At 39.7% G+C, this 11,701-nt stretch overlaps 1 protein-coding gene across 3 annotated transcripts; it reads right to left on the bottom strand.

Annotated features, from left to right (window-relative positions):
* Positions 1-1,042: 1,042 nt before the first annotated feature.
* FAM72A (family with sequence similarity 72 member A) lies at positions 1,043-10,178 on the bottom strand. Of its 3 annotated transcripts, none has more exons than XM_032422286.1 (4): positions 10,027-10,178; positions 7,669-7,746; positions 4,421-4,545; positions 1,043-1,157 (listed from the first exon to the last, which is right to left on the bottom strand). In XM_032422286.1, exons 1-4 carry the CDS (start codon positions 10,176-10,178, stop codon positions 1,063-1,065), a joined length of 450 nt encoding a protein of 149 aa, XP_032278177.1. In that variant the 3' UTR covers positions 1,043-1,062. The 3 variants fall into 3 exon arrangements, with proteins under 3 accessions (XP_032278177.1, XP_032278178.1, XP_032278179.1); XM_032422287.1 differs by having other exon boundaries at positions 10,147-10,178; XM_032422288.1 differs by lacking the exon at positions 4,421-4,545.
* Between the last annotated feature and the right edge of the window lie 1,523 nt (positions 10,179-11,701).

Here is an 11,701-nt window from a genome sequence, read left to right as displayed (position 1 = left end):
CCGCACTCAGTCTGTTTTGGTATCACTATTGACAAAATGCCTACAGCTGAGGTATTACTAAGGCGATACACTGACTTTAGCTGTACCTAAAATCACAATCCAACACCATCCCAGTTTCCTATTTCTGGGTGGCTCTGAATGCAGCTTAAAACAAAAACAAAAACAAAATTCTCTTTATAATGTATAATGGCTTAAGCAAAACACTTCTTTAGTTTTTTTCTATTTAAGGGTTGGAACTGAGACTACACATTTAAAATTTGCTATTTACAGAGAAAGTCCTAGAGAAGAGAATAACTTAAAGATGGAGGTTTAGTTGATCTGCTTTCATAACACAATAACCATATGACTTTAGAAGAATGTAAATAAATAATGTTGCTAAACAGTATATATTGATAATCTTGTGACAAATTCATTTACCTAACATCATGCTGAGGAATTAAGAGATTTTCTCCATAGATTTTAAAGTTTTATCTTATTCTATTTGCTGATTCACAAAGTCTTGTTCCATTTTAAGGAGTTTTCGTCAGTATAATGCAGGATAACCAGTATCTATGGAAACCTAACAGCTTGTTTTTTTTAAAAAAAATTCCTCTTAAACTTTAATTTCCAGTTGAGCTTGTCATATGTATGCATGGTAATACGCATGGATATATGCTTGGTTGACATACACACATGTATATGTACGAATGCCCTTTATTCAAGAGTATAAAATTAAGAGTATCTGGTATCTCATTGTAAGAAAACTTCCCCAAGATTGTGAGGTAGTTGAGTGACACATGAAATAATCTTCTCCAACCTGAATTTAAGAATGCACCTTTACTGGGTGGAGGGGTGGAGAAAGGAAGAGGAATCAGTAGAAGAAAAGAACTACAATGGCTCAAATTAAATTCAGGTAATGAGTCTGAGATAGCAAATAAATAAATCAACAAATGTCCCATTTCCCGCCCCCCAAAAAAGAGAAATCAGTAGTAAATCCTTCCTAATACTTTTAAAGTCAATCCATTAATATGTATTTTACATAGGAAAGAGTCTGAATATTATACATATCATTATCCCTCCCATTCATCGAATACACTCCTCTGCTGAGATATCTAATGCGTCTTCATCTGTATTCTCCTCTATCTCTGGCAAGTTGCCCCAAAGTAGGAAGTTTACACCTGAAAAGAAAAACCATAAAATTACTTAGTGCTGATTACTATTACAACTCAGAATATGCTATATGAAACATTGTATGTTAACATTCTTATATGAAAGCATAGTGTTAACAATAAAGAGAAAAGATATTAAAGAATGTACCATAGATAAAAATGATCTAATATCATTCATGTAGGGCATAAACATTTTTTAGGCCCTTTTAAGCAAGTGCTTGAATTCTAGAATCTTTGAACTCCAAAGGATCTCAATGGTCCACTTCCTTAAACCCTGCCCCCAGGTATATTATGCCATAATCACTCTACACTGATAATTTTCAAATCTATTTTAATGATTTTTAAGGATGGAGATCTTGCAAGATTATTTTAGATTAAGTGTCTCTTTGGAGGGTACAGGGAAAAGGCTTGAAATAAGTCTCCTCATCTCCTCAACAAGCATGGAAGTAGCTGGTGGCTTTCTGTGTGTGTGTGTGTGATTAAAAAAAGCAAGGTTTTGAAGCCAGTTATAATATGAACTGCAGGTGGGTTTTAGTTTGGGGGCTATGAAGGTAGACCTTTAGGACCAGGTTGTAGCTGCCAAGACAATAAACAAAACAATAATCTAAAGCTTCCTAACGAAAGGACAGATCTCATACTGAAGACTCTAGTATAGTATATATAGTAAAACACCATACACAAGATAGAGGATCATGAGATGGTTTATTCTGGGTGCGTACTATATCCTATAACTTGAAAATACTAAACTGGGAAAAACACCATTATTAATTGACTTCTAGGAGAGCCAGTGGAGTCCAACAAGGAAAGCAAATCTCACACTCTGCAGCTGTCAGTGTGGGCACAAGGAGGACTCAGGAAACTCTGGATGCTCACTCCACACACACTGAGATAGTGGAATGAGCCAGGGTTTGGAGATGTGGTTTGAATCTAGTCACTGGTAATAGCCACCACTACCAGTACACCATGGATGGACTACCTTTACTACAAATGTGTGCAACTGCAGACGATATATATTATTCTTTGGGTGTATTTAAATTTTTTGTAGCGTGGCATTATATGTAGCTTTTCTAATTTGCTTTTTTCATCCAACATAATTTTTTTGAGATTTACCTATATCCATATGTATAGCTTTAGCTCATTTCTTTTTATTTCTGCATTCTGTTATGTGAATTAAATATGTATACAGCAAATATATACATATATAGCAGATAGAGCGCATCTCTCATTGCTTCCTAACTGCCCATTTTGCACAGGAACTCAAGGAAACACGTACAAGGAGGTGCACTGTTGCATTGTTGAAACAGTGGAAATAATCAACTGTCTTGGTTGAGATACTAGAATCTAATCAGGCAAGAAGTTAGCGTCTCTTCCATGCTGGGGGGTGACCCGATACAGATGTCTCTTCTATTATTTTCTGTAATTTGTGTGTGTGTGTTTACACTGTTTATAATAAAAAATATTTCCCCTCCAAGAATGAACAGCATCCTGCTTCTGGTAATATGGCATTGATGAACTAACAGGATAATAAGGAATTACTAGGCCAAAACCTAAGGGATAGTTAGAACCCATAAAGGTAAATGAGGGCTGAAGTCAATTTGCCTTTGAGGGCATTTGCCAATCCCAGGGAATTTGAACTGAGGTTTCTCAAGCATCCTCAGGAAAGTTTCAGGAAATCAGGTCGATGTGTGAAGCCTAGCCTAGAACACAGACCTGGGGCCCTTTCAGTCTAAACATTCTAGAATTTCATAAAGCTTGTGTATGCATTCCTTTGATGCTGCTGATTCAGGTGATTCAAGGACAGTCCCAACACCATGAGAAACCCTGTTTTATACCAAGCCTCTGGAAGGTCTTACTTTAAATCACAATATTAGGGTTACAAAGGAGAAGTTTGATATTCTTGGAGTGAATACTCAGAGACATGAGTAGCTCGGCACAATTGGTTCAAAGGAGAAAAAATAAACTAAGAGATTGGATCTGACAGAAGGAGCACCTTCCTTTCTCTGTTAAGAAAGGAGGAAGGAAATCCTGTGATACATCTGTTTCTCATGGATTAGATTCAATGTGAATGGAAGAATGCGGGGCTTTTATCTTTGAAAAATTGACAAATATTAAAAAGTAAATCAAAATGGAAAAATCTCCACCCTGTGTTTTGAATTCTGTGAAGCAGGAAAAATAGTATCAAAGCAGAAACTTCCTTTAATGTGTCCCATGATCAACACAAATATAAAACTGGAGGCCCAAGCTAGAAGCCCATATCTCAGGGGAGCTCAGATAAGTCCTTCCTCAAAAATGGCCTTCTTAACATCCTGGAGTCTGAAATTAAGACCTGCAAATGATGGGTTGAGAGCTACAATTGAATGCCAGGTGATTTTATAATCAGAGTCTATAAAAACCTAAGCATAATTGGCAGGTTTGAGGACCCTGAGAACCTAGCTTACAATTCATGATCTTTAGTCTGTGAAGGCAAATCAGCCTTAAGAAAAGGAATATATTTTAAGTTCTGAAGAAGATTAAAACATACATCTAAAAACCTGAGAGTATTAGTGCCAACCTGGATTGTTGAGTTCTTTAAATTGTTCCCACTAAAAAAATCCCCTAAAAGTCAACCTGGTCTCTTGTGTAAATAGATACTAGACAGAGAAGACCTGTGTCCTACAACAAAACTACGTGGCTCCAGACAATATAAAATGTATCATGTAAATATCCTTTAAAGAATTGGTTGTATGTTAAATAGTTAGTACAACATACTGGTATTAAATATTTCCCTCGAATAAAATTCCATCATAATTTATTAATATAGATGTCAAAATGTCTGTTTTTATCCTGGAGCAACATCACCAAGTACAAAGGTTACCTAGCCATCCTCCCTCCCAGCTCCCCACTGCCCCAGCCTCCCCTCCCTGCTTTCCTACACACACACACACACACACACACACGCACGCATAATTGACCATCAAATCTAAAATCTTCCAAAATTCCCTGGAGTTATAATAGGTATCAAGGCAACAATTTAGAGCAACTAAAATATTAATTTAAAAAGACCGAGAAGAGCCACCTTTGAGGCTCTTGTACATAATGACAACAGCAGAAATGGTGATGAATTTTGGCTAGTAGTTTCCCTAACTGAATGTTTGGGATAAAAGGACTCAAGTTTCACTCTTTCAACCCAGGTAAGAGAGTTTCAGAGGGAATCCTAAAACGATCTATTGAGAGTTTCACTCAGGTATTGATAAATAAATGTTAGGGAAATTTCTGAGTCAGTTGTTTCTTACCGGTAGAGTCTAGTCTGTTAATATCATAAACTGCCTGGCTGTGAAACATCCAGAAGTGTCCATTGTTGCAGGAAAGAAGGCAGGAACAACATGGAACGATCACATGATAACCTACAATGTTCCCACTGAGACAGAAAGTAAATACAATTAGATACCACCTAATAACTGGCCATATAAGCATTTTTATGTGCTAAGGTAAATAGATAGACCGTATGAAGACCTCATTTCCTCCTAACAGCCTCCATTGCTAGGACCTTTGGGATAGGAGTTACTCCGGTAATGTTAAATTTGACAGTGCTACTGCCAAATGGGAAAACGGTCTTTCAGTTAAGTGAAACGATACTAACACATTCTCCATTTCTTCGCTAGTATTACTCTGTGCATCTTCCTTAAGCTAGCTTCTAAATGCCATGCCCTAGGGTCGTGATATGTTCTGTAAAGCACCCACAACTGATGTGCTGTGGGTAAAAAGGTTTTTGCTATGCCCAGGACTGCAGCAGGTTAGGTTCTTCTATGTTCTAGTTCAATGCCAGCACCTAAAAACTGTTTCAACAGATGGAGGAGTAGGAAGACAGCATGAGCCCCTGTAAACCAAACACAAGCTGGCTGCTCTAATTTTAGTCCTGGTGTTTTGAAGGAATTCAGAAATAAAGCAAATCCATAGCTTCTAGAGAAAGTTGCAAAAGTTTTTACTGTCTTCAAGATTATCCGTCTGATTATAAGTACCTAATTCTTCCACAGATTTTTTTTCCCCTATGTGGTCACTATTAAATAGAGTGAATATACAGGGAATGTTTTAGTTAGTGCTTTTTCTTTTTTTAAATGACAACACGAACTACTTATACCTTGGGTTGTAAAAATTCTTATTATAGCTTGTTTCCACCCTGTGAGATGTGGGAGTCAGTCATTTTTGTGAGGCCCTATAAAAAAATACTGTAAAAGGTACCAGCCTACCTAAAATATGTCTTCTAATCATAATCTGCTTGGAAAGGCAAACAAATGAAAGCAGGTTGTTCTTGGACCGGGACTGACAGTTATTTGTAAGACGATACCGCAAGAGTAAATTCTATGGCTTTAATCATCATCCATATTCATTCACTCATTCAGCTCATGTTTATTGAGCATCTACTATGTGCCAGGTACTGTTCTAGGTGCTGAGAATCCAACAGTAGACAAAGTCCTTGTTCTCATGGAACTAACATTCTAGTAGGGACACATCAGATCATTTTGATCCCCTGTTAAAACCCCTTCAGGGGCTTCCCATTGGCCAAAAATCAAAACAAAAAACCCCTTCATACCAAGGTCTAGATCTGTGCTATCCAAAATGTGGCTATTGAGCACTTGAAGTTTGGCTAGACTGAACTGAAGTGTGTGTAAATAGAAAACACACGAGATTTCAAAGACTAAGAATAAAAAATAGAATGTAAAATATTGTGTTAATAGTTTTTTATGTTGGTTACATGTTGAAACAATATTTTGGTTATACTGGGTTAAATAAAATATACAACTTAAATTAATTTCACTTGTTTCTTTTTTACTTTTTAAAATGCGGTTATTAGATTTTATTTATTCATTTATTATTTTTTAAAGAAGATTTTAAATTACATATGCAGCTTGTAGATTTCTATTGGACAACGATTCTGACTATATCTCTAATCTACTCATACAATTCTCTCTTGATGTTCACAATGTCTCAGCCATGCTGGCCATCATCTTCTTATTCCTTGAACATGTTAAGCTTCTTCTTGCCTTGGGTTCTCTGCACTTGCTGTTCCATCTGCCTAGAACATTTTCCCTTGGGGTCCTTCTCATCCTTTTGGATTCAATTCCAATGTTACCTTCTCATGAGAAGGCTTCTCTGAGCATGCTACCACAAAAGAGCTTTTACCTGCTCTCCCAAACTCTATTATTCTCTATCATTTATTATTATTATTTCCTTTGGAGCACTTTCCATCATATTAAATATCTTCTTTTTTTTTTTTTTTTAATAAGTCTCCACGCCCAATGCAGGGCTTGAACTCACAACCCTGAGATCAAGAGTCACATGCTCTACTGACTAAGCCAGCCAGGCATCCCAAACTTTATTTAAAGTAGGCTCCACACCCAACATGGGGCTTGAACTCACAACCCCGAGACCTAGAGTCCTGTGCTCCATCGACTGAGCCAACTGGCGATCCCCCACACCCTATTCAATATCCTATTTATTTGAATATCTTACTGATGGTAATATCTTACTGGGTGGCTCAGTCGTTAAGCGTCTGCCTTCGGCTCTGGTCATGATCCCAGGGTCCTGGGATTAAGCCCTGCATCAGGCTCCCTGCTCACCAGGGAGCCTGCTTCTCCCTCTCCCACTCCCCCTGCTTGTGTTCCCTCTCTCGCTGTGTCTCTCTCTGTCAAATAAATAAATAAAATCTTTAAAAAAAAAATAAATATCTTACTGATTGTCTTCCCACTAGAATATAATGTCTAAAAGCCAGTGACTTTGTCTTACTTATTGCTGTATTTCTAGCTCCCATATCAATGACTAGCACATAGTAGAACTTCAATATACAGTTTGAATGAATGAAAGAATGAATTTAAATCATTAGCACATAAGAATTTGAATATTAGGATTATAATTTATAACCCAAACCCCATTTAAGTGTAAAAAAAAAAAATCTCAGCTTTCTTCTCTCTAAAATGGGACTAATAATACTCAAGTCTGCCCACCTCTCAAAAGATAATAGTAATAGTTTTCATCTGTGTCATAATTTGTAATCTATTAAGCCTTTTAACATTCATAACACTCTATAAAGTAAACACAAAAGATAATTAAATTTCTATCTTCCTAAGTTGGAAGATAGTTTATGTTTTCTTAAGATATAAATTAAATAAGGAAACAGAGGTTCAGGGGTTCAGAGGTTTAAGGAGTTTACTTGAGATCACATTGAAAGTAAGAGTAGGGCCAGGGCTCAAACCTGATTTTTTATGATCGTAACTCTATGTGTTTTTTCCTCCTAAACTATGTTGCCTTTTTCTGAAAATGAAAGCAGATATTTGTCAATGCACTTTGAAAAATTGTAAAATCATATACAAATGTGCCACAAGACCCTTTTAAAAAATTACTCTAAATAACAAATGGGTTTTCAATGGCTCATTGCATGGGTTATAACCAGTGCTCGATTCAGCCCACTGAACCTTTCTCCGTGCTTTGGTGTTAACATCCATCTTCCAAATGCAGGGCTATCTAGAATCTTGCCAAAAATTACCATTTTAAACATGCGATGTCCTTCAGTTTACATTTGCAGATTTCAGTGAAATAGCATCTTCCAATGAAGTCCACAGCACTGGAGAGGGAAATGTGCAGAAATAGTCAAGGTACTTTTAAAAAAATGTTGTAAAAAGCACATATAATGTAAAATCTACTAACTTAACCATTTTGTAAGTGTACGGTTCTAAAGTGTTGTGTATTCACATTGTTGTGCAATGAATCTCCAGATCATTTTCATATTGCAAAACTGAAACTCTATACCCATTAAACAACTCCCCATTTCCCTCAGCCCTCAGCAACCACCATCTACTTTCTGTTTCTATGAATCTGACTATTTTATACAGCACATGTAAGTGAAAGCACATAGTATTTGTCTTTTAGTGACTGGCTGATTTCATTTAGTATAATGTTCTCAACGTCCATCCATGCTGTAGCATTCAGCAGGATAGCCTTCCTTTTTAAGGCTGAATAATATTATATTGTATGCATATACCACATTTTGTTTATTCATTCATCTGCTGATGAACAATTAACATTTGTGTTGTTTCCATCTCTTGGTTATTGTGAATTATACTGCTGAGAACATGTGTGTGCAAATATACCTTTTAAATCCTGCATTGAATTCTTTTGGATATATATGACTAAATATAAACACACACTCAGATATATACACACACCCAGAACTGGGATTCCTGGATCATATGGTAATTCTATTTTCAATTTCTTAGGAACTTCCATGTTATTTTCCATAGCAGCAGAACCATTCTATGTTCCTACCAATAATGCACAAGGGTTCCAGTTTTTTCATATCCTTGCCATTAAGTGTACTTTTGGTTGTGATTTAGCGTGAATTTTGTAGGCCCAAAAAGGCTGAAAGAGACTCTAAAGTAGAACAATAATATATTTTGTAAGAGTCAGTTAATACTTGTGAGCTTACCATAACTGTGACAAAACTTCCATTTAAAAAATCTTATGTGTTCATTAATTCATACACATCTTAGCATGTTAATCCATCACTGTCATAACCCCTTCAAGGAAGAATAGACAATGGTTCTATTCTAGACTCTGGTCTAACCTCTAACAATTCACCTATCTGAGCCCTCATCTTATTGTTTACTACATCTATTGCAAAGGTGAATGGGTTAATATTTTAAATTTGTGTGCATGTATGTATCTGTGTGGATGCGCTACTAAAAAGAGAAAGCCCTAGACAACAAATCATAGAACCTGTGCAATAGTAGGTTCTAGATTTATTGTCTAGTGCTTTTTCTTTTTGCAACACACACACACACACACACACACAGGTACTCAAAATAGTAACCCAAATATCTTTGCAGTAAGTGAGAGCTGTTGGCTTTGCCATTAGGCATGACTACACTTAAACCACTTCAGAAAAGATTTCAAGAAAGGAACAGTTCACAGTTTGGAGTAGATTTTTAAAATGTTCAAGTTTCTATCATCGCAAAGTTCATTTTAAAGTGTTATGATTATTGGCCTGCTTCCTCTGGCTCTGTGTCCAAAGACTAGCTGTTCACCCATATTTTATCTCTTTCACTTTAATGATAAAGACCCAAATTTTGAAAATTATGTAAGGGCATATACATGCTGACCATGGAAAGAGAAAGTACCTTTTAGAGCCAGAAAAGGTATATTTGAGTCAAATAAAATGGCTATTCTTCCAAATCGGTAGCAAATTCTTAAGGACTCTACCTACAAAAGTGGGTAGTGTCTGAAAACAGAATTTAAGAGGATTTAATTATGCAAACAAATGCATGGTATCTGAAATAGTGGACAAGGATTGTTTCAGGGCTAAGTCTCCATTTCATCGCATACAAATCTATTTCTCGCTCATTAGGAGAGAGATTTTTGAGAAAAGAACACCAACTCACATGGACAATGGATCTGATTCAGCCTGCCGATCGCAAATAATGGCAGAAAATTATGAATATTTTTTGGCCTAAAACTTCATGGATAAAAATGAAAAATTTAGTGGCCTCTTTTCTCTAACAGTACAGAAAATCTTGCCTGACTTTACCTAGAGTCTAGGGTCTAGGTCATGGACTTGATCCAGTGAGATGGTTGGGCAGGGCACAGCGCCAGGGATTCAACTTCAGGGATGTGGTCACATGACTATAACTGAACTAGAAGCATTACATCAGGACTGACCACTCTGGCTAAACCACAGACTTTGTCCAGACAGTCTGCCCACTTAGTTATACTCCAAGGGGATCATCAGTCTGTTGGGAGTGGCTGGAACACCAAAATGATAACCTCCTTGTTGACTCCCAGAGGTCCAAAGCATACACTTTTCCCATTTAGTTAAAGGCTACCGTTGCCCGCCACTAGCATGACTTACTTGGTAGGAGGGATGTCTGTAGAGAAAAGGTCTATTTCAGTATCAGCCAGCAAAACAGCCTTCATTCCCCTAGAGCTGAGCACTTGTTTACAGAATTTGCAACACAGGATGGACACGCACCGGTCCTTGAAACTACAAGTGCTGGTAGACATGGCGTCCCGGGAAGGATGCGGTGTGGGATTTTGAAAGAGGAGACTTTCCTAGTTTGATTCCCCCAGGTTAAAAATCAAATTGCGAGGTCTAGAGCTTTTCTAAGCCCTAAACTTTAGGGAAGGAAATGAGTTCTTTTCTGTTTTCCCGTGGGAGGGTGAAAGTAATATTTATTGAGGAGGAGCAGGGCGAAGCAGCATATGTGGCTTTCCTTTTAACTTTCGGGGAAGGGAGTGGGATTTGAAGTTGGGGGGGCGGCGAGCTGCAAGGGGCCTGCGGAACTTCTCTACGGTAGGCCCCCCAGCCTCGCGTCTAAAAGGCTCCTCTACTCTTCAGCCCCCGCCCCTTTAGCAATTCCCTAAACTTTCTCCAGCAGTGTCTTTCCTTGAAAGCTCCCCTCCTAAGCCCCTCCCTCCGAGCGCTCCAATTCCTCCCCCTCCTCCCCCGGATCGCCGGCCAAGCGTCCCTACCCACGCCTCGTCTTTGGAAATCTTTCTCCTCTTCCCAGGATCCAGAAATCCCCTTGGCTTTTCCCACCCGGACGAACCCCGGTTCTCTTCAGTCCTCCCGGGACCCTCCCCCGCTCTGCTCGCTCGCGAGCCCCCGCTTCACTTCTCTCCTGGCAGCCCCCAGCCCTCAGCGTGCTGGCTGGCTCTCGCGCCGTTTCTCTCGGTCCCCAGTCCCTCAGCTCTCCCTCGTGCCCCCCGCCGTCCCCTTAGGTCTCCCTCCGAGCGGCCGCTCCGGAGCGCGCGGTGGGGTTGGTAGGACGGGGCAGAGATCGCTTTTGGGGCTCAGTCGGCGCTGGGGGCTCTGTCACCGAACGCGTCGTTTTTTGCTCCCTCTTCCGCTCTCTCTGCCTTTCCAACCGGCTGTCAGTTTGAATTGCCGGCGCCGCGCACCGATTGGGAGAACTAGAGTTCGCCTGCGTCCCGCATTGGAAGGCTCCGGAGCCTTCCCCTGCTGAGATCTTAGTGGCTTGGAGACCCTACGCCCCGCCTCAGTAACGGTGCTGTGATCAGCTCAGCTTTATGGTTGGTCGAGCTTGGCTCCGCCTCCGCTCTCATTGGCCGGCCCCGGGAGTTTTGGGCAAATCCTACTCTCGCCCCAGTGAAAGAGTCAAGGCACGCCCTTCGCGCTTCTTATTGGAAGACTTTCTACAGTCCCGAGGTCTCTACTCTCTATTGGCTAAAATTCTCCGCAACGCCCCTCCTCTCTACCCTGGCCCAATTGGTCGTGCTTTCCCTCAAGAGTTTGTGTTTGGCTGTCGGTTCCACTTTAACCCCGCCCATTAATTCTACTTTAGGGCTCGGCAACCCAGGGAGGAGCTTACTCTGTGACCACGCCTCGGTGGTGCTAGTCACACCTCCGAGTTTCGCCAGCTCCTCCTTCTCATTCCAGGCCTCTCGGGATCAGCTATTCCTATTGGCTATAGGCCCCATCGGTCGATAGAAAACGGGCGGTGATTGGTAAGGGGGTGGGCTCTGCTTCCCGGCGGGGTCCTGCGGAGTTGGCGGAGGCTCCTCAG

Source organism: Phoca vitulina, unplaced genomic scaffold (genome assembly GCF_004348235.1).
Source record: "Phoca vitulina isolate PV1807 unplaced genomic scaffold, GSC_HSeal_1.0 scaffold26, whole genome shotgun sequence".
Classification (NCBI taxonomy): Eukaryota; Metazoa; Chordata; class Mammalia; order Carnivora; family Phocidae; genus Phoca; species Phoca vitulina.
The sequence above is the reverse complement of the archived record's forward strand: the minus strand, read 5'-3'. Positions and strand labels throughout refer to the sequence as shown.